Source organism: Onychostoma macrolepis, chromosome 09 (assembly GCF_012432095.1).
Source record: "Onychostoma macrolepis isolate SWU-2019 chromosome 09, ASM1243209v1, whole genome shotgun sequence".
Taxonomy (NCBI): domain Eukaryota; kingdom Metazoa; phylum Chordata; class Actinopteri; order Cypriniformes; family Cyprinidae; genus Onychostoma; species Onychostoma macrolepis.
The window spans coordinates 6,483,967-6,508,436 of record NC_081163.1 but is presented as its reverse complement, the minus strand read 5'-3'; the positions used below and the strand labels follow the sequence as shown (position 1 = coordinate 6,508,436).

The window sequence follows — 24,470 nt, the reverse complement described above, 5'->3', positions numbered from 1 at the left end:
GTTAAATAATGCCTGCAAATACCACTGAATCTTAGTAAATCACATTGAGTGTTTCATTTAAATACTCTCCTCAAATAAATTTATTGTAAAAGTCCTACAAATGCATACTGAATAAGGTAAGTCGAAAAATAACTGTTTCCATGCCTTTTTGGCGCTAATTTCCACACTGTGTCTTTAGTAAATCCTGACGATAACGCCAAATGAGGGTTAGCGCTGGCGCAAGCTGATAGTATATCTGCCCCTAAATTTTAAAATACAACATTCATATGAGAAAATGAAAGTATGAAGTTAACCCCTGAAACATAAAAAACATAAAACAATGTTCTGGCTCTTTTTCCCATACAATAAAAAGTGAATGGTGATCAAGACATTTCAATCAATGACTGGTGACTTAATGTTCGATTAAAGCGATTACACGACTTAAAAAGACTTTTAAAATAGTGTAGAAGTCGTGTGGACTACTTTTATGTCTTTATGGCGTTTTCATTGGTCACTATTCAGTGACTATGTATCAAAGAAAGCAGTGTAAACATTTTTCAAACAGTCTTCTTTTGTGTTTCACAACAGGGAAAAAAAAATAAAAAAGTCATAAGGCTTTGGAATGACATAAGGCTGTGGAAATGATGACAATTTAAATTTTTGTGTGAACAATCCCTTAAAAAATTTATGGCAAACAACCCAAAGATGATGAAGCAGCGCTATTGTATGTTAAATATAGTCCAAACTCCCCCAAAACACCGGTTGCCATCATGGGAAGAGCAGAAACATTTAAAATCCAAGAAACAAAACTAGATTCAGGATGATTCATGGGACGAGTGTGCTTTTAATGGCCCATTCTGTGGTAAAGTTGCGATTCTTAAACCAAGATTGCTTGTTGCACAGAGAGTCGTTGGACTCACCGGCCTGGAGCTCAGCAGAGGTTGTATGACAACATGACTGGGGTGTGTGCATGGCGTGAAAACAATCCCAGCCGTTCTGTCTGTAAGACACACACACATCCATGCATACACCCTCCGATTCAGTTTGTCTTGGCAATGGCGATCGGACTTTGTAAGGGTCATCAAAGCTCACGTCGGAAGAAGACGACACGCACATTGATTAGGCGGAGGATATTCTGACTTTGAGTTTATGACTGCGGCCAGGCCCTGCATTCCTTCTGGGCTCACAGCTGTGAGGCTATATTAAGACGGCAGATTTCTCTTTCTGAACTGCAGCTGGAGAAATTGGATATATAACTGGGCTTGGTGGGGCGGGAGGCTTGGCGTTCTTTGCTCCAGTGTAGGTGTAGTTGACGTTACAGGCTTGATTTGTGTAAGGTTCCATTTCAATGGCCGAGGTCTGTTAATAAAGATTCCCTGCAGTGGGTTTAAGGTGTGGGGGAGAGCAGGGTAAGATGTGTCACCCACCCTAAACTAATAGACTGTATCATGTGACCATATACTGTATTTAGAAAGCTGCCTGTAATTAAGTACATGAGAAAAATGAATATGCCAAAAACTGTGATTTGCAGTAAAATATCTGCATTTGTGTGTGTGTGGGGGTATACACACACACACACACACACACACACACACACACACACAACTTAAATTATATACTATTATTAAAATGTCTATTTATGTATTTATTCACGACTTAAAATCATGTATTATTAAAATATATATTTTATTTATAAAATTATATTATATTTATAAAAATTTAATACAATTCTATTTTATTTCTACATTAATGTATACGGATATATTAATGTTTTAATATATTTATAAAGAAGTATGTGCATAGTTTAATTTTTTCTCTACATAAAATTACATATTAATAAAAATATTTAATATACTTAATTTTATTTATTTAAATATTATATTTATATAATATTTACATAATTAAAATACAAAGCTATATTATTCATATATTATTATTAAATAAACAATTTACAAATGCATTAGTGTGTGTGTGCATATACACACACACAAATGCATTTGTGAATTGTATATATATATATATATATATATATATTTTTTTTTTTTTTTTTTTAAAGAATTTAACAATAACAATATAAAACAAAATATACACATTGCTTAAAATTATTCCTGAATTATTGAAAGAAGCGTTTTCCAAAAAGGCAGTAGCGCTTTGCAGGAAATTTAAATGCAGGAAGCTTCAAATAAAAATGTTAAAAATGGTTTTGCTACATTCCAATATTCTGAATGTTAAACATTTTCCAGGCTGTTTTATGAAAACATGCATAATGTTCAACAAAATAAGACTTTTGAATGGAACTGCACCTTATATATTCTTTACAATTCCCTTGACATGACACAGCTTACCCTTATTAGACATGGTGATGATGGCTCATGCATGCTCCTCGCAGGGAGGTTTCTTTCGCACGCAGCTATTTTGCATTGCATTAACTGTGGTGCCCAGTTGCACAATATACTTCAGCTCTGGTTGGATGTGGTTGGAATTTCACTGGCCTCTGGAACATGGCACTTGTCCTCTTGCCGCAGGCGGGCAAACGGCCCAGCTCCTAAGATGGCCAAGGTCCACAGCTGTGCTTTAGATTTTCCATCCTAAAGTACCTAACCTCACCTCAATTTCTCCCTGCGCCCCACACAGAGTCCAGCTGACTGCACCGCCTGACTTACCGGAGGTCTAACGGCTTCAGAGAGGATGACAGCAGGCCTTGAGAGTCGAACAGGGTTTGCGTCACAGAAAAGCGGTTGAAATGTCATCACACAGCCGCAGTACATGCGGTGTTTTCGGTGCTGTCTGGGTAAGCGCAGTGGTGTCTGTGTGGGCAGCTGGTGAAAACAAGCTCTCTTGATACTATTTTGACGGTCAACAGTGACTCGTGCTAGTACATGTCGAGGCTGTTAAATCAGTGGTTGAAAATAAACTTGCAGGATCAAAAAAAAAAAGAAAAAAAAGTGTTAGGTTAGACACGCAAGGGTATTAAAATTCTGTCTGATATATCAGGACTAATGTAATAATTATTTTAATGTTTTGGCCAAACTGTCAATATTAAAATGTTACTATTTTGTATAAATAAACTGAAAACAAAACTAAAATGTAAAATCAATCAATTTAAATGCTACAAATGAGTTTAGACCTCACAACATTATAATGTACAGTATAAAATGCATTCATTTTGCAGTTGGCTAAAGATTACATTTAACAAAACTATTGAAGTATTAGAATAAAGCAAATACATAAAATAAAGATGAACTGTAAGTGAGGGTTAATTGATGTCAAATTGAAGTAAAATATGTAAAAAAAAAGGAAATTAAATATTTTGTTTTGACTATATATACACACATCTATATATACACACACACACACACAAATATATATATATATACACATATACAGTGGGTACGGAAAGTATTCAGACCCCCTTAAATTTTTCACTCTTTGTTATATTGCAGCCATTTGCTAAAATCATTTAAGTTAATTTTTTTTCCCTCATTAATGTACACACAGCACCCCATATTGACAGAAAAACACAGAATTGTTGACATTTTTGCAGATTTATTAAAAAAGAAAAACTGAAATATCACATGGTCCTAAGTATTCAGACCCTTTGCTCAGTATTTAGTAGAAGCACCCTTTTGATCTAATACAGCCATGAGTCTTTTTGGGAAAGATGCAACAAGTTTTTCACACCTGGATTTGGGGATCCTCTGCCATTCCTCCTTGCAGATCCTCTCCAGTTCTGTCAGGTTGGATGGTAAACGTTGGTGGACAGCCATTTTAGGTCTCTCCAGAGATGCTCAATTGGGTTTAAGTCAGGGCTCTGGCTGGGCCATTCAAGAACAGTCACGGAGTTGTTGTGAAGCCACTCCTTCGTTATTTTAGCTGTGTGCTTAGGGTCATTGTCTTGTTGGAAGGTAAACCTTGGCCCAGTCTGAGGTCCTGAGCACTCTGGAGAAGGTTTTCGTCCAGGACATCCCTGTACTTGGCCGCATTCATCTTTCCCTCGATTGCAACCAGTCGTCCTGTCCCTGCAGCTGAAAAACACCCCCACAGCATGATGCTGCCACCACCATGCTTCACTGTTGGGACTGTATTGGACAGGTGATGAGCAGTGCCTGGTTTTCTCCACACATACCGCTTAGAATTAAGGCCAAAAAGTTCTATCTTGGTCTCATCAGACCAGAGAATCTTATTCAGGTGTTTTTTTAGCAAACTCCATGCAGGCTTTCATGTGTCTTGCACTGAGGAGAGGCTTCCGTCGGGCCACTCTGCCATAAAGCCCCGACTGATGGAGGGCTCAACAGCTGGACTCAAATGAAGGTGTAGAACCATCTCAAGGATGATCAGAAGAAATGGACAGCACCTGAGTTAAATATATGAGTGTCACAGCAAAGGGTCTGAATACTTAGGACCATGTGATATTTCAGTTTTTCTTTTTTAATAAATCTGCAAAAATGTCAACAATTCTGTGTTTTTCTGTCAATATGGGGTGCTGTGTGTACATTAATGAGGGGAAAAAAATGAACAATTTTATTTTTGATTTTAGCAAATGGCTGCAATATAACAAAGAGTGAAAAATTTAAGGGGGTCTGAATACTTTCCGTACCCACTGTATATATATATATATATATATACATACATACACACACACACACACACAGGTGCATCTCAAAAAATTAGAATGTCGTGGAAAAGTTAATTTATTTCAGTATTTCAACTCAAATTGTGAAACTCGTGTATTAAATAAATTCAATGCACACAGACCGAAGTAGTTTAAGTCTTTGGTTCTTTTAATTGTGATGATTTAGGCTCACATTTAACAAAAACCCACCAATTCACTATTTCAACAAATTAGAATACTTCATAAGACCAATAAAAAAACATTTTTAGTGAATTGTTGTCCTTCTGGAAAGTATGTTAATTTACTGTATATGTACTCGATACTTGGATCGGGGCTCCTTTTGCTTTATTTACTGCCTCAATTCGGCGTGGCATGGAGGTGATCAGTTTGTGGCACTGCTGAGGTGGTATGGAAGCCCAGGTTTCTTTGACAGTGGCCTTCAGCTCATCTGCATTGTTGGGTCTGGTGTCTCTCATCTTTCTCTTGACAAGTTGAGGTCAGGTGAGTTTGTTGGCCAGTCAAGCACACCAACACCATGGTCATTGAACCAGCTTTTGGTACTTTTGGCAGTGTGGGCAGGTGTCAAATCCTGCTGGAAAATGAAATCAGCATCTCCATAAAGCTTGTCAGCAGAAGGAAGCATGAAGTGCTCAAAAATTTCCTGGTAGATGGCTGCGTTGACTGTGGACTTCAGAAAACACAGTGGACCAACACCAGCAGATGACATGGCAGCCCAAATCATCATTGACTGTGGAAACTTCACACTGGACTTCAAGCAACATGGATTCTGTGCCTCTCCACTCTTCCTCCAGACTCTGGGACCTTGATTTCCAAATGAAATGTAAAATTTACTTTCATCTGAAAAGAGGACTTTGGACCACTGAGCAACAGTCCAGTTCTTTTTCTCCACAGCCCAGGTAAGACGCTTCTGACATTGTCTCTAGTTCAGAAGAGGCTTGGTAGCCCTTTTCCTGAAGATATCTGAGCGTGGTGACTCTTGATGCACTGACTCCAGCTTCAGTTCACTCCTTGTGAAGCTCTCACGAGTGTTTGAATCAGCTTTGCTTGACTGTATTCTCAAGCTTGCGGTCATCCCTGTTGCTTGTGCACCTTTTCCTACCCAAATTCTTCCTTCCAGTCAACTTTGCATTTAATATGCTTTGATACAGCACTCTGTAAACAGCCACACCTTTCAGTAATGACCCTCTGTGACTTACCCTGTTTGTGGAGGGCGTCAACATTCGTCTTCTGGATCATTGTCAAGTCAGCAGTCTTCCCCATTATTGTGGTTTCAAAGAACAAGTCATTTATTGAAACTCAAATGTAAATATTCTAATATTTTGAGATACTGATTTTTGACTTTCATGAGCTGTAAGCTCTAATCATCAAAATTAAAACAAAAAAAAACTTTTGAAATGTTTTACTTTACATGCAATGAATCTAAAATATATGAAAGTTTCACTTTTTGAAATAACTTACAAGAAAAAATGAACTTTTTCACGTCATTCTAATTTATTGAGATGCACCTGTATACACACACACACACACACACACACACACACACACACATACACATATATATATATATACACATACACATAAAAACAGAGATAGATAGAGAGATAGATAAAAAATAATATTAGCCTATAACCACTATGGTTCCTATATTTTGCATTCCTAAATTTTTGTATATAATATATATATTTCTTTGTGTTCTGCAGAACAAAGTCAGTCAGGTTTTGGAACAACATGACGTTGAATAAATGAATGAATTCTCATTTTTGGCTGAACCATCTCTTCAAGGTGAAGATCTCAGGCTAGAATGCCTATTAATGAGACCTTTATTCACTAACACAGCAAGAAAAAAAAAAGGCTGAGCTTTGCTCAACGGTCACACTTTCCATCACAGGTGACACCTCACAACGAGGGCCTCCCAACCTGCCAGAAACAGCAGCAGGACGCCCACATAAAGTCTTCCTCCAGTCTAGCCCTGGGCAAATCAAAGCTCTAGTTTTTTTTACACGCAGGCCACAGGCACTCTGAGGGCAGCCGCAGACTCACAGAGGGGTCCTCGGTATGACAGCAGTGGTGCAGGCGAGCGGCCAGAACCGTCCGTCTTCCCTTTTGATGTTTGGAGACGAGCGAGTTTCAGGCGCCCGCCAAAACTGCTTGCATCATCACATTCCCCCCCGCCACAAAAAACGCGCCTCTTCTCTGGAAACCGCACGATCAATTATCAAGCCCGTGTGGAAAAGTCTTCTTTAAAGCCCGCGCTCTCATGAATCAGACAGCGTCGATGCGGAGATGAAAAAGAGCTTTACTAATTAGGCCGTGGATGCTGAGATTTACAACCCACGTAGCTGCATCCTGCTCGAAGTAGGAGCCATCCAAACTCCTGTCTCTGCTGACTGTCAGCTTATTTGGTCTCTTTATAGCCGCTTCTGCTGACGGATATGATCATTCCTGCATTTCAATCCAATTGCCTCAACAACAACAACAAAAAAAAGCGGGATTAATCACCAGCTAGACCACACAGACACAAAAAGCACACAAATCAAATCACACCACGCCACTTTGAAGACCAACAGCGCCGACGAACGAGCAGGAGGCCCCTCTTTCTTAAAGCATGCTCGGTTCTGCAGGTCTCATGTGATGTTTTCCCTCGAGGAGCTCCCGTACGAGTCTTACCAAGACCCGGCGTCAGGCTCCAGAGCAGGAGACGAGAAGCCAAGGGATCATTTCTCATGAGAAGATAGGGCCTCTGCCAAATCCCTTTGACCTTTGATGTGTTTGCTCCAGACTGGGACTCTCACACGCACACAGATGAAGTCTTTGCGTCACCTCTCTTCTCTGAAACTAGAATTAACTAGTAGTGATGGTGACCTGCTCAGGGTTCCTACACGTGTTGACTAGTGACTTGCCATGACATTTTCAAGCATTTTATCTCATTATTTAGTTACTGGATTGATATTTTTTTGTGAAAATTAGGACTGATTGTTATTTTCATTTTATTCCTTATAATATGGAAGCTCATTTCCGCCCATGAATAAAAAAATAAAAACTTAAAGCTACAGTCCGTAACTTTTTTTGATCCGAAATCAATATTTGAGCAAGTGCATAACCAGCCAGTGTTCAAAACTATCGTCTTACTTTAGCCCGATTCACAACGGTTAGCTTATAATAATGTTTTCTAATTTGAGTGGTACGGGTAGGTTTTCGTGGGATATTCGAGCATGGCACTGCATCATTACGTCACATCTGTAAACATAAAGAAGTTGTCCCAGCTACTAGGCTATCGCATGTGAGGATGCTGCAGGGGGCGGATCGTTTATAGCCTTTTCTCACAGCAGCTGGAATAATTAAATTTATCATTTTAATGGCGGATTGTAATCCAGAAAGGATTAAGTGTTTATGAAACACATCTGTTGTGTCTGTTAATCTGCCAATGGGGTAAGCAAAAACTCACCTAATTTTGACTTGTTTTTGCTGAAAACAAGACAATAATTTTTACTTGTCTAGAAAATCCTTCTTGATTTAAGAATTTCTAGAAATTTTGCCTGGACACAAGACAAAAAAAATCTAAGTAAGAAAAGCATTATTTTGCAGTGAAGTAGTAAAAAAAAAAAAAAAGGAATTATTTTTCTAGACCAAAGGGTCAAAAAGTTAACTCTACCTAATAACAGTTCTATGGACGTCCATGAAAAAGAAGAAAAAAGATCAACAAAAACAATAGGGACTTCACACAGTTTTCCAGGCCTGAAAAACACTACTTTAGAATTCCCTAATATTTCCGTATTTTTCCATGACCGATGAAAGCCTGTCCATAAGAAAAGTGAGTGGAGTCCTTTGCAAACACTAAGCATGCATCATACGCTGCACCTCTCATCAGCCATGAGCTCACTCTGCACAGAGAGGGCCGCTGGGAAATGTTCATGGCCTCACACGCTGCACCTGAACACAGTATCACGTTCCCCCAGAACTCTCATGCAGGGGCCTCTTCAGATCCAGCGGACAGTCAGATCAGTAAATGACAACTCACAGAGAGCATCTCTGCAGACTGCGGTTTGGGCTCTACATTCACTAATGACATAATTGAAAGAAAGCAAATATCTGGATTCTCTCACTATCACTGCAGCTGGAATTCAAGGGCGAAACAGGAGGACAAATACTCAAAGTTAAGCTCTAACATTCATTTTTTTTAGAAACTTGCAAGCAGATATGACAAGTAATTCAAACCAGACATGACTAAATATTGGCCAGGTCAATTTTTTTTTGCCAATTTGAGATTATCAGCATTGGCTGCTAATCATGGCACCTTGGATGATTCACAAAAATGTTGGTTTCTCCTTGTATCAATTTCAAAAATCTACCAACCTTGTCAATGTAAAATAAACCATTTCTGGTTTAGAAAGGAATAAAAAAAATAAAAGGTTATTGCATTTTTTTTAAATCTCCCAATTCTGCCTTTTATCTCGCAATTTCGACATATAAATTTGCAATTGTGAGGCAACATCTCATAATTCTAACTTTTTTTTCTCAGAATTGCAGCTTTGTCTCTCCAATTTCTACATATAAACTCCCAAATGCAGTTGAAATCATGAACTCACAACTGTGAGAAATAAAGTCACATTTCTGAGGAAAAAGTCAAAATTATGAGATATAAACTAAAAACTGCGAGACATAAACTCACAATTCTGAAGTCTAAATTGTGAGAAATAAATTTGCAATGGTGAGAAAAAAAGTCAGAATTGTGAGATAAGAAGTCAAAAACGGGCTTTTATAATATGAATATGAATATGAATCTATATATAATACAGTTTACAATTGACAAATGAGACGTTCAAAAATATTTATGTACTTGTTCCTACGAAACATAAATATAATAATGGCTATATTACATTAATTCTCACATTAATTTAGTGGCATTTATATGCTTTCTGCTACTTCTGTGTGGTAACATTAGGCCTGAACACTGTCTCAGAAGACATTGTGGTTGTGTTTCATGGCACAATGGAGGTTTTGTCATCCATTTGATGTCAGAGTGTGTTAAATCGTTTTTGAACTACAGTGTATGATGCACAACAAGGAACTGCACCTGAGATGGTTTGAAAGACTGGTTCATATTTGAACTTGCAATTTGTGTGAGAGTAATCAAGAATAACTTGCAGAAGAAAGAAAGAAAGAATTTTAACAATCCTTTATTACAAATATTATTTCACAAAACCCAACTCACAAATGTGTAAAAGCCAAATCGCCTTTGAAAACAGAACACAAAGCCTCATTGTAACACCAAACTTCCTCAAAAGAAACAAGATCATCCATAGAAAGAAAGAGAAAGATGAAAAACTACAAACAAACAGAAGACAAAATGAGTAAACAAAGAGACATGAAACAAAGGAAGAAATGAAGGATGGTAGTAAGAACAAAAAAGAAAGTAAGAAGAAAGGACAAACAAACAAGCAAAAGAAAGACAGACATAACAAACAATCAAAGTTCGATTCATGTGAACTCCAAGACGGTTCACAATTTGTCAAACTGTGGTTCGGACCAAACAATCAAAGCAAGTGTGAAGACAGGCTCGGAGTCTCAGGAAGACAAGGCTACAGAGCGTGAGAAGGTCTTCATCGTCCTCCTCCTCCTCCTCTTGTCCCCAGTGGCAGCCCATCTGCCTTGCTGTGGGGTTGGTGGGAAGACAGCGGAGCTTGGCATGAGAGCACAGGACCGCGTGTCTGGGATATACAATGCTGAAAATGCTTTTTCTTTCTGTCTCTCACACAAACACTCAGGAAACGTCTTCCTCTCATGGCAGGAACAAGACAAACGGCGACCTCCATCTCTCTAGATGCTCATCCGCTCCACCTCAAACTCTGAATCCTCGTCCAAAATCTTATTGAGGGAAACTTTCTGTCATGTTTGCCAGGGGGGCACCCAGAAAACGGATCCGCAGATGAGGAAGACACAACCATGACGTGCAAGATGAGGCAAGGATTTATGACTGGTAATTAGTATTAGCCTGCGCAAATTTCCTTGCAATGGACTGAGACAAATTACATGGACTGGAACCATGAGGCTCTCGAAAACCGATCCCACCTCACGGGTCCACCAAATCCCTGGGCTGGAACATGCCAAGAGCGGTTTGGAGCAGAAGATCCTGCACTTGTAAAACCAAAAAAAATGGCCACCGAAGGGTTAACGCTAGACATGGCTATCCATCAGTCTCAAAGGCTTTTCCAATCGCTCCCCCGTCCAATGAAAAAAAAAAAAAAAAAGCGAGAACGCAAAGAGTAGAGGCGGCAGGGAGGGGGGCACTTCAAAGCCTTGTCATCTGGCATTGCAAAGAGCTGGTTTGAATTAACTTCAATTCTCCTTTCTGTTTCCAAGTTCATGGTGAGAGTGCCTGGGCTTCTGGTTTTCATTAGAGCCAATTTTCTTATCTTTTTTCTCCCTCCTTTCTTCATCCTAGGGTTGATCCCCTGCAAATGCAACGTGGCACTGACTGGGTCTAAATAAGAAGGTGCTGCCCGTAAGGCATGCATTGTCTCAAGAGGCCCACAAAACATCGCTGAGGAGGAAACACAGCGAGCGGAGAGAAAGTAGGGGGGAAAGTAAGAGAGAGAGAGAGAGAGAGAGAGAGGAGGAAAAAAAAAGTTGAGTGAACAACAAGGAGGCATGAATTAAGAGGGAAAGTGAGAAGTGAGAAGAAAGAAGGAAAACAAGACAGAAAGAAAAATACAGAAGGAACAAACAAAATGAAGACAGAACAAACAAATAAGAAAAAAATAAAGAACAAACAAGCAATTTAAAGAAAGATATTGAAGGAACAAATAAACAAAATAAAGACAACAAATCACACAAAAAAGAACAAACAATAGAAAAAGAAAACGATAGAAGGAACAAAAACAAATGAAAGAACAAAGCAAAAAAGAAAACGAATCAGAAGAAAGATACAGAGCAAACAAATAAACAAAAATACAAAAAGCAAAAGAACAAACAATCACAAAACAAACAATTAAAGAAGAGATACTGAAGAAACAATCAAACAAAAGACAGACAAAAACAAATAACAAAAAGAACAAACAATCAAATGACTAAAATAATTAATAAACAAAAATACAGAATGAACAAGCATAGACAGAATATAAATAATCAAATAATAAATAAAGAACAAATGAACAAACAAAAACAAATAAACAGAATAAGATAGACAGGACAAACAAATAGAATAATGAAAGAAAGAACAAAAAAATGAAAATAAAAAACAAATAAAATAAAGGAAGATAAATTAAGACAAAAACAAAAAATATGGAAAAATAAGAAAAAGAATAAATAAAAGAATGACAGAAATAAAAGAAAGAAAGAAAGAAAGAAAGAAAGAAAGAAAGGCGTGAGCAGGAAGGCAGTAGACAAATATATGAAGTGTTGTGTTCTCCCTTCTCAGTCTTGAGGGATCATTAAATCAAACACTGAGAAATGTTTGTGCGGAGTAGCTGATGACAGAAAACATGAGAGAGAGAGAGAGAGAGAGAGACAGACAGACATGGAGAGTGCATCCCCACATCTGGGTGGATCATGGGTGCACACAGGACTGCTACAGCACACAGATAACTGCTGCCCATGAACACAACTCTTGAGTCACTTAACATGGAGTTTCCTTTGACTCAGAATGAATCATGAGCAGATTTGCATGTAATTCGATTAAAATAATAGCTCAGGTGCCCCTGCAATACATATATGCTGAGCTACACAGCTACTCTCATGTAGGAGGCAAACGCTGACACCAATACAGTGTGGGTCATTCCACAGCTGCAGCAGCATTTCCAACAGAATCCATTCAATCAATCCAAAACTCAATAATTCTTCAATTTACTGTATTATATTAATGATTTTTAAAACATGTTTATTGCTTTATTTTAAGGTCACACCATAGAATTGTAAAAAAAAAAAAAAAAAAAAAAAACTATAATAATAATAATAATAACAACAACAATATCAATAATTTTTACTATTATTATTATTATTAGTTGATTCTTTTACAATAATAATGATTATACATGACCGCAGGAGCAACTTCTCAAATTCTCAATAAAATTATTTTATTAGTTTAGCAGCTTTTTATCCTAAAAATTTCCAGTTGTAAAAATGAAATAAATCTAAACCAGTAAAAAAAGATTTGCTGTAATAATGAGTGATAACTGCTTTTATGTAATACATTTTGAACAATTTGACTTTTTACTATACTTAAAAATGTCAAAGATACTTTTTTTTGCTCATTTTATTGCTATTAAGATAATTGTCTCAGATAATCTAGATCATTGTCTCAGCTGTGCAATAGATGTATGCCATGCATATTTTTCAAAATTAAAATAATTGAAAATAATAATTCAAATCATATTGCAGTTTTTTCAATAGAAATCATGTGCATTGCAGTTTGACTCTGCAATCTTTAAGTGAGTGACAACATCTGTCACGGCAATTATAAAATGATTTGTTTACCCTGAAACAGCAGACATCTCTACAGGGGGATGAGAGCATTCTGGGTGGGACGAAAAGTGCAGACGCCTGGTAGCCACGGATGAATCAGTATGAATGGACCGGTAGAGTAAAGGTGTTTGCCAGAGTATGAGTACAGCGGCTGGCAACACACGTGTTTGTGAGTCATATGGAAATGTAAAGCGCCTAAAAGCGAGTCACATCCCTGCAGTCTTTACGAAGGAAGATGCGCATCAAACTACAAAGCTTAAAAGCTTTTCCAACTGACTGATTCTCAATAGCCGAACCGGAGCATCTTAATACGGGTGCTGATGCAGATGAGATCAGGGGGAGATCTGAGGTCAGATGCACAGACGGGTCGGACTCAGCTGGCATCGCTTAGACCCTGCGTGAGGAAGGGCCGCCAAAGGGAGGTGAAGCGAATTTATCGAAGACGTGTTGGGGAGAGATTTACGACAACAGTCGGACTGACTGAGAGTGGGCCGATTGGGTCAAAGAGGAGGAGGTGGTCGGTTTTTGAAAAAAAGGGATGAGTGAGGACTATCCTGTCTTATCATCGCCCTGCAGCGGGCCATATTTTAGCCATCTACCTGCCGAAGCATCCTGAACGCGTTGGGCACGGAGGCCCCTCTTCAAAGAGCATCTCGAATCGGCCGTGCGCCCACACCTTGAGGGAGGGGGTTATTAATAGCCCCAAACACCAATGCTAATGGGGCTCAGCTTTACTGGCTCACCATCAAAGACTCCCATCAGCCCCAGCTACAGATAAAAGGGACAGTTCAACGGATGAACAGTGCTTATACAAATTGTTACAAGACCCCTTTCTCCAACCAACTCTCTAACAACTGCCTACGGTTCATGAAAATCCCTGTGAAAATGGGGCTTTGCCTGGGGCTTTTCACACTGTTTGGCTGTCATAGGGGTGTTAGTTAAGCAATATTAAACCAGTGAGCTGGTTTGGCTCTATTTGGTTCTGCCTCTGTAGTTTTCATTTTAAAAGATCATGAAATTGACACAAAGCAAAAAAGTATGCAACACAATTAAAAAATACCTTCTTTTGACCACATTTTAAGGCAGCATCGTGTGCATTCTTAATGGATGAGATAATACCATAATGCACTGTGACAAGCTTATTGAAAACACAATCCAAGCTGGCAATGCTAAACAATGTCAGTAATAATATATCATTTAATAAATACAAAAAAAGTGCTGTTAAAATGTGTTAAATCTAATAATAATAAAAAAAATAAAATAAAAAAAAACGCATTGCAAAAAGCTCAGTATAAATAATGTTAACAATAATTCAATTAATACCAAAATGTATCAATAAAATGTATTAAACCAATTAAAAATTAAAAACAATACCTGCATTATATATATATATATATATACACACACACACACACACACACACACCTTCTTTCTTTTGACAAAATTGAGGATGCAGAATGCGATCCCATAATGCATTGCGCAAAACATGCCAAAAACATTTATCAACAAAATGTGGTGAATCAAATATTCAAAACGTTTCAGTATCAGTATTATTCAATTAGTTCATTAATTTTGTCAAATTAAGGTATGTTAGCTAAACATGATGTTCAAATTCAATGAACACCAAAATCATTTCATGACCGTTTCAAATCGGTCAGTTATGAGGTTTCACCTTAGAAGCAGTTGCCTATGTAGGCTCGCTAGGTTTTGGAACAGAGCCTTTGCTTCTCTTTGAAATAGTTTTTTAATGTCTTTCCTATCAATTTATTTCAGGCCGAAAAAGAAGAAGTTCACTGATCCAACTCATCAAACTGGAGTGTTTTCCCTGCAGCTTTCAAGAGTCAGTTAGGATTCTCCTGTGTTCTCAATCATCACATCCTTTTTTGAGTCCCACTCTGTGGTGAAATACAGTACTTCTACTGTATTTGAGGTCACTGGGATTGCCCATCCAATAAAAGCACATTGCCTTGCGATAAATTCAGCCCTAAACAGGCCACTTTCTGCCACATGTGCCCACATAAAATCCCTGACTGTGCAGCTGCTGGTAATACAAATAGGCTGAGGGAGTAAATAACTATATGCTGAAAGAAATACATAAGCAATGTAAGGCACATATCACTCTGTGTTAGTTACGAGTGTTTACCGATTAGTCAGTTAAAGGGTCTACTGATTCTTTCATCAATATGGCGTCACTGCCCAACTTGGATCCATTCTGCACATTTCCAAATAAAATGCGATTCTGGGTGGGAAACATGGATTCTGAACTGGCCACTAAAACATGCTGGTCTCGAACCAGGAACAACTAACATCAGTATCTGAGGGCTGGGATAATAAGATAAAATGGGATAAAGCAACAATTACTTATCAGCTCATGATGGCAAAAAGACGCCGAGCTAAACAAAGACCATAGTATGCTATGTGAAGGTTATATAGACCATTGCTCATTTTGGTGTAAAATGTACATAAGTGTGACGGTGTTACCTGAATGCTGCCAGATAGTCTGCGTCTCCCATGGGCGGCTCCAGACCTCCGGTGAAGGCCATGTTCACGTTAAAGCCCACGCCTGGACCGATGCCCACCTGCAGACAGACACAAATGCAATTCAATTAAATGTGCGGTTTAGTAAACTCCCTCTAATTCCCAAAAAAGATCTTACTGGAGCTGATGAGCAGGTATTATGAATCATGCACATTCAAACTTCCCCAGAGAAACCGCTAAATTAAGGCTGATATCACAGAGCCAACGAAGGACAAATCCCAACAATTATGACCAGAGTGAAACTGTAATGAGGTTTTATTTGAAAGCCAAATAGACTTTGACTAATACCAGAATTTAGGGCTACAGCGAAGTCAATTAAATTTCAATCCCCTCATTAGTGCAGAGGCAGGAGCTGACTTACCGGCTTAATGATAATGAGCATTAATTATAACTGAGAGAAAGTGGAGTCAAATAAAGGGAAAAGAAGAACACAACTGTCTTTTGCTCTGCTCATGTCAGGTTGATGTGAGATATGAGATATTCAGAATATACAGTAAGGTCCAAAAGTCTTGGACCACCAGTGAAAATGCTTTTAGTTTGAATCTTCTAATTAAAAGAAAATCACAAGCATACCAATTCAAGTAAAAATCCTGTATAAAACCTGACAATTTTCAATGGAAGAAAGAACAAACGACTGAAATAGTGCAGAAAAACATCTGAAATCTTAGAAATAGCATGAAATATTAAACATTTTGTCTTTAGGTTTTCCAATTTTTCTTAGTTTTACATTTTTCAAAACACCCAAACTGTGTTTGTTTTCAAAAAAACTTCTAATGCACATAATTAACAAAGCTTTTTATTTTCATATCAAATTAAAGCTGTTCTTTATATTCAACAATGAATTCTGAAAAAAAAACCCCAAAACAATCAAAGTTTGCACAAAAATATTACGTAGCACAACCATTTTCCACATTGATGATAAGAAGTCATGTTTTTGAGCATCGAATAAGCATATAAAAAATGATTTCTGAAGGATCATGTGACACTGAAGACTAGAGTAATGATGCTGAAAATTTAGCTTTGCATCACATGAATAAATTACATTTTAATATATGAAGAGTTCATTTGCAAAAACGGATAACTCAGTTTTTTTAACTCAGATTAACAGTTTTCAAAAATCATGTTTTTTCATTGTGCATTCCAGTTAATCTCAATCAAACTGCAGTTGGGTTATTTTGATAAGGTTATAAAATAACTAAAAAATACAGCTAACTAACACAATAAAAACATGATAACTAAAAACCCAAAAAACGGACTTATCTGTTTTTGCAAATAAGCTCTTCATATATTCAAATAGAAAACTATTTATTTTAAATGGTAAAAATATTTCTAAATTATTCCTGTTTTGACTATTTTTGATCAAATAAATGCAGCCTTGGTGATAATAAGAGTCTTTTTCAAAAACCCTACCGCCCCTAAACTGTTGAATAGTAGTGTATATCAAATCCTGTCAAAATGTTCATGAAACCCACCTCATCAGGGGCTCCGCTGCCAGGGAAGAAGTTCCCATCGTCGTAGCGATGTAGAGACACATACAGGACATTAGGGTCACTGTAGAAGGCCTGTTGAGTCCCATTTCCATGGTGAACATCCTAAAACACAACAGTACATTCACGTGACATCTGTTTGTGACCATTAATCTAGTCAAAACGGCACAAAACAGTAATATTTGGTTGAACAATGTAAAAGTCAGATGCTGTAAAAAGACATGTCGTCACTCGCATTGGAATGAAAAGCGTGTAAAAATCTATTCTGGGTCGTCTGAGATGCAGGAGGGCCGTTTAAGAGAGCTGTATTCTTTTGTTCATTTCTTTTCATGTCTGCCACTACATGTCATGGTCAGCTTCCCCGCATACGGCAGGTCTGTCAGAAGAGCCGTGTGACAGACAGGAGGAAATGAAAGCCATTTTAAAAGGCATCCAGAAACCCTAATGACCCCAGCAGAGCCCTGCCCTGACGCCACACGTCTTCCTGCGCATGTGGACCCATTTCAGGCTACCACTGGCCCAGGATCAGACGGACAGCATCCCACATGCCATAAACTATTTTATTGCTTACATTTTTATTTTAATATTTCATTTAAAAAAAGAATTAGTAAGTTAGTAAAAATAAATTCATGCACATTAAAATGTAATACATCAAATATTTATAATACCAATATAACCAGTGCCAATACAACCATATTCTAATATAACTAGTGTAATATTTTATTATAATATTTTGTATTATGTATTGTGAAAATCCTTTGTAAATAATACATTTATAAAATTAAAATATATATATATATTTTAGTTAAATATTTTATGACTCAAGTAATATTATAAATGAAACATCAGTTTTAATAATAAATACATTAATATAGTTAATATATGTAATACATTTAAAGTTTTGTAAATTATATATTTATAATGTTAATATAACCAGTGAAAAATATTTTAACATGTATTTTCCTGGTGCATTTCAGTTAATTTTGTGAATATAAATATTTAATTTATGATTAATGATTATGATTTATGATTTTTATTCAACATATTAATATTTTACTATAAAGTAGTGCTGTCAAATTGATTAATCACATTCAAAATAAAATTTAGTTTACATAATATATATGTGGGTACTGTGTATATTTATAAATATACACACATACATGTATATATTTAAGAAATACTTATGTATTATATATATATATATATATATATATATATATATATATATATATATATATATATATATATATATATATATATATATATATATATATATATTATGGGTGGAACGGTACACAGATGTTACTGTTCGGTATGTACCTCGGTTCGGGTCACGGTTCAATACGATTTCGGTACAACAGGAAAAAAATCTACTATGCTCGGTTTCTTTTCATTTATTTTCAACAGACAGTAGTACAAATTACAATATTTTCCACCTACATGTGGAAATACTAATTATTAAATATATATAAAATCTGCAGTACATATATACATACAAGCAATAAATTCTTGAAATATATTTGATTTAGTTTACAGATAAACAAGAGAAAAAACAGTGCGACACGTAACGTAGCCTATATATGCTGCGTTTTTCAGTTAATTTTTGTGACAGGCTTAATTTGTTCACATAAAGGAAACTCAAATGGCAGAAAGCGAAATTCTATTTGTTTTCCTTATTTTACAAAAGCACAATGTTTTGTCTTAATTGTGAGTGTACACAAATAAAAGGAGACCTTTATACAGTGATGCATTATTAATAAGACAATAAGTGTTGAAAGTTGATTCTGCTGGTATAAGGAAACAGTTGAAGTGATCGCGCCGGAGCACACACACACACACATCAGTTCCAGCATTGCTAACTTGACAGCACAGTTGGTCCTTTATCAAAATAAACTACAGTGAACCAAACATCAGCGCGCCCTCCTCTGTCTCACCTTTGGAACGCGACTGAAGTACAAAGCCTATAATTTACATAATAAACAATAGTTTAGCATTCAGATACGTTACATCGCAAATAGGGAAATATTATGGAATATTTGGATTTGTGCCGAATGAGAGAGGTAAGATACACAAACACAAAGCTCCATTTCGCAAACAGTTGAGTGCACAAGCCTTTAAAGTATACTCCTTTGTCAGTCTATGTGAGAGACGCATTCAGAATCAGCACATGGTCACTGTCTAGGGGGCTTTGTTTTCAAGTACGCAACTCATAGTATTCGCTGTTCTTCTGCTGGCGGTTATCAAACAGCGTTGCATTACTGCGGGCGTCCCCTTCTGGATTGAGGATGAATTGCCTTTATTCGTTATAAGGCCTCATGCACCGAACCGAGATGCACGTACCGTGACGATTTGGTACAAATACATGTATTGTTCCACCCCTAATATTATATATGCTATTTGTGTTTTATTTTTCTGGTTGCAGTTTTTGTATTATTAATTTTATGATGCTGTTTCTTATTGTGAAGCACTTTGGTCAGTCTTGTGGCTGTTTTGAATGTGCTATATAAATAAAGTAAACTTGAAACATTAGTGTTGTCAAATGATTAATCGCATCCAAAATAAAAGTTTTGTTTACATAGTATATGTGTGTGTACTGTGTAGATTTATAAATATACACACATACATGTATATATTTAAGAAATACTTATGTATTATATATATATATTTAAGAAAAATATATTTATATATATATATATATATATATATATATATATATATATATATATATATATATATATATATATATATATATATATATATATATATATTATGGGTGGAACGGTACACAGATGTTACTGTTCGGTATGTACCTCGGTTCGGGTCACGGTTCAATACGATTTCGGTACAACAGGAAAAAAATCTACTATGCTCGGTTTCTTTTCATTTATTTTCAACAGACAGTAGTACAAATTACAATATTTTCCACCTACATGTGGAAATACTAATTATTAAATATATATAAAATCTGCAGTACATATATACATACAAGCAATAAATTCTTGAAATATATTTGATTTAGTTTACAGATAAACAAGAGAAAAAACAGTGCGACACGTAACGTAGCCTATATATGCTGCGTTTTCAGTTAATTTTGTGACAGGCTTAATTTGTTCACATAAAGGAAACTCAAATGGCAGAAAGCGAAATTCTATTTGTTTTCCTTATTTTACAAAAGCACAATGTTTTGTCTTAATTGTGAGTGTACACAAATAAAAGGAGACCTTTATACAGTGATGCATTATTAATAAGACAATAAGTGTTGAAAGTTGATTCTGCTGGTATAAGGAAACAGTTGAAGTGATCGCGCCGAGCACACACACACACACATCAGTTCCAGCATTGCTAACTTGACAGCACAGTTGGTCCTTTATCAAAATAAACTACAGTGAACCAAACATCAAGCGCGCCCTCCTCTGTCTCACCTTTGGAGCGCGACTGAAGTACAAAGCCTATAATTTACATAATAAACAATAGTTTAGCATTCAGATACGTTACATCGCAAATAGGAAATATTATGGAATATTTGGATTTGTGCCGAATGAGAGGTAAGATACACAAACACAAAGCTCCATTTCGCAAACAGTTGAGTGCACAAGCCTTTAAAGTATACTCCTTTGTCAGTCTATGTGAGAGACGATTCAGAATCAGCACATGGTCACTGTCTAGGGGCTTTGTTTTCAAGCACGCAACTCATAGTATTCGCTGTTCTTCTGCTGGCGGTTATCAAACAGCGTTGCATTACTGCGGGCGTCCCCTTCTGGATTGAGGATGAATTGCCTTTATTCGTTATAAGGCCTCATGCACCGAACCGAGATGCACGTACCGTGACGATTCGGTACAAATACATGTATTGTTCCACCCCTAATATTATATATGCTATTTGTGTTTTATTTTTCTGGTTGCAGTTTTTGTATTATTAATTTTATGATGCTGTTTCTTATTGTGAAGCACTTTGGTCAGTCTTGTGGCTGTTTTGAATGTGCTATATAAATAAAGTAAACTTGAAACATTAGTGTTGTCAAATGATTAATCGCATCCAAAATAAAAGTTTTTGTTTACATAGTATATGTGTGTGTACTGTGTAGATTTATAAATATACACACATACACACATACATGTATATATATTTAAGAAAAATATATTTATATATATATATATATATATATATATATATATATAAATTAAATGATGAAAATATTAAAATAAATAAATTTTTTCACTCATACAGCAGAAAACAAAAATATTAAACTGTGATAAAAGAATTGTTATTTACTGAAAAATGATGTTTGCAATTTTCTCCACTGTTACATTATGCACCAATGTCACTGTTTGGGAATCAGTTTGAAAATGAGATTATTTGGTGACTCAGTGGCACAGAAATAGGAAAGGGGACATTTATTAATAGAGAAAATATGATCTGATCGAGGGTGAACTTACCCAGTCCACAATGAGAATCTTACTGACGTTGAGTCTCTGCTGCAGGAGTTTGGCTGCAATGGCGACCGAGTTGAAATAGCAAAATCCCCTGTTATTTGTGTCAAAAACAAAAGCAGAAAACAGCTTGTGAGAGAGAACACAGTCAGCTGGTGTGTGATCTATGGTGGAGGGCCTGATCGTGTGCGTTTGTGAAGTGGACCTCCTGGCCTGATGGATTGTCTCATTTCACTAATGACACAATTCACCCACTGCGTCCTGGCTTGACATCAGAGCGTAAGAACAGGGCCTGGCCCGCGGCCCACGACAGAGGCACCAAACCTCAGTCTGCTCCCCAAACACGCCATCCACGGAACAATCCTTTTATTTAACCTTTCACCATAGAGACTGAGGAACACTCGTTTACTTTAACCTTTCCGTAATGAGGGAGACGCACTGGGAATAAAGATGGGAGGAGCGGCTGTGACGCTCCAGCCTTTTAGAGCGGCAAAGCTCGGCAATTAGAGGGAATTTAGTTCCCCGTTAACGATACCTGACATTAATTTGGATAAACCATCAAGCTTTAAGATAAATAAAATTGCATCCAAGTTGCCGAGCTGAGCATTGAGGACGCCGTGTACCCAAACAGCTCAAACGCAGAGTCTGAAGCATGCAAGAAAATGCTTCCAGATCAGCAACAAATGCTACAAATACAGAGAGGGTCTGAAACCCTTACAAAATCAATTATGAAATCAGTTTCTTTTATGTTTCAGCATTTGGTCAGTAAAAAGAAGCGCTTAACCACCAGAAAACGTTGATTGACAAAATTGAGGTCAACTAATGGTCAAACTCGGTTACCACAATTTGGGACATGTCTAAATAGTTTAAAACATTTATTTTTTGTTATTATTGTTTTCTAGTAATATAAACTAAACATCTCTCTCTCTCTCTCTCTCTCTCTCTGTGTATATATATATAGTTGATTTGTTGTTACACTTAAAAAAAAAAAAATGTTCTGTAAACATTTATTTATATATTTAAATATTTATATAAGGTATAAATAAAACAAAAATGAAATGCTTTACAAGAAAATACTATTTCACTCTATGACAGTAATAGTTTAAGTCGGTAATACTTACCATTTCTTTGTAATTATTTGTGACATTTTTGTAATTTTTATTTTACAGTATATAATTATATGGACATACGTTCAACACATTTTGAAAAAAGTGATTTTACATATAAATATATGCTTTTTATTATTATTTTTTAGTTCGAGCTATAGGAATCCCTTTCATTGCTGGATACAGAAAAGACACTCCAAACTCTACTTTACTCACAAAACTTGCAGTTTCTAACACATGCTAGTCCTTCCAAATAAAACTGGCGTGAGTCAGTGTGGAGATAACGTTGGCCTACTGTGCTGTATTCACCTCACCGATAATTTGCATGACTGTACTGAAGCCAGCGTGAGTGCTGGAAGCCCAGGCGTCCCACTGCAGTGCTGGAATTCATTTATGTCAGAGGATAGTGTGTATCACACTGATTTCAGATGCTGTGTGTGTATAATGTGATGCTGATATCAGCTGTGGAGTTTATTTTGAGATCACAGAGAGACAGTGAGGACGTACATGGGAGTGCTCTCCTCAGCGTGATGTCCTGGAGGTCGTACCACAGCAAAGCCGTTCTGCGAACACAAACACACACACACACAGCTGTTTAAGCCACAGTGTCTCAGACCTTAAATGTAAGAAATACAGAATCACCTTAATTTAGTATCTTAAATGAATTCATTTCAATTCAAAGCACACATCCCAACATAACTAGAACAGGTGCTCGGTCAAAAATAAAATAAATAAATAAATAATAATATTGTTATGTTAATTAGTTAAACACAGACACACACACACACATACAGTGCACTCCAATAAAAATGTAATGATATTAAAATCATGTAATATCACAAAGACCTTGTATGGGTCAAAATGTTGTAATATACTAAAGTTTTATGGGAGCAGATAAAACACTGCCTTTTTAAAATTTAAATAATAATTAATTAACATGAAAGTAACAATATAATTATAATATACAATTTATAACAATTTTAATCAATTAAAAATAATTCAAATAAATATTTTAAATTATTTATTTTTGAGTTCTATTTATTTATATTTGAATTCAAATAAATTTACTAGGAGTTTGATTAAATATTTGTATTTTTTTTAGTTTAATCTTTTATCCAATACATTACTGCATTTGTTATACTTCATTTCATTTAAAAATGAACAAAAATTTAAAATGGGGGTTTGCATAGGATTATGAAAGATTTAAATTAATTTCACTTACAATTACAAGCATTTATTTACTTCTATGCAGTTAAATATTTTGTTTATAAAAACAATAAAATGTAACTATTAAAAGTAATAAAAGAACTATAATTTCAAATCAATATTTCGAGCTAATTTATTATTCATTGGATAATATTATAATTCATTTAATTATTCATTGGATAATAAATTAGCTTAAAATTCTGTTTTGAAATTATTGTTCCTTTATTATTTTTTAATCATTATTTATTGGAAGTTAGATGCAGTAATATTTAATTTAACTCAATTCAAATGGCTGTTTTTGCAATGATCACCCCAGTTTTTTTTTTTTTTTTGGACTATACATATTTTGGCTGACTGTACGTTCAAATTGTTTTTTTTTTGATTAGCTGTGATTTTGTCATTTCATGCAAAATTTCAGTTTCAGTGAGAACAGAAAACACTGGTATTTGTAGCATTGAGCCTGGTATGGACACAGCAGTACAGTGATGAATGTGGGTTTATTTACAAAAACATAATTTCCAGGTGGATGCTACCAGGTTGCCACATGCCGTCCCATAGCTACTGTTAGCGAGAGGACTTTAAGTCTGCTGATGCATGATGCTGCGTTCCTCACAGTTCACACTGGGTCGC

At 36.2% G+C, this 24,470-nt stretch overlaps 1 protein-coding gene across 6 annotated transcripts in view; it reads right to left on the bottom strand.

The window, feature by feature from the left end:
* Window positions 1-24,470, bottom strand: part of hdac4 (histone deacetylase 4) — a 255,008-nt gene that overhangs the window by 29,727 nt on the left and 200,811 nt on the right. For all 6 annotated transcript variants that reach the window (XM_058787006.1, XM_058787010.1, XM_058787011.1 and 3 more), the window contains 4 exons: window positions 23,142-23,197; window positions 21,535-21,622; window positions 17,083-17,202; window positions 15,554-15,651 (listed from right to left, as the gene is read on the bottom strand). In XM_058787006.1, coding sequence (XP_058642989.1) covers window positions 15,554-15,651; window positions 17,083-17,202; window positions 21,535-21,622; window positions 23,142-23,197 — 362 coding nt within the window. The remainder of the gene's footprint in view (window positions 1-15,553; window positions 15,652-17,082; window positions 17,203-21,534; window positions 21,623-23,141; window positions 23,198-24,470) is intronic.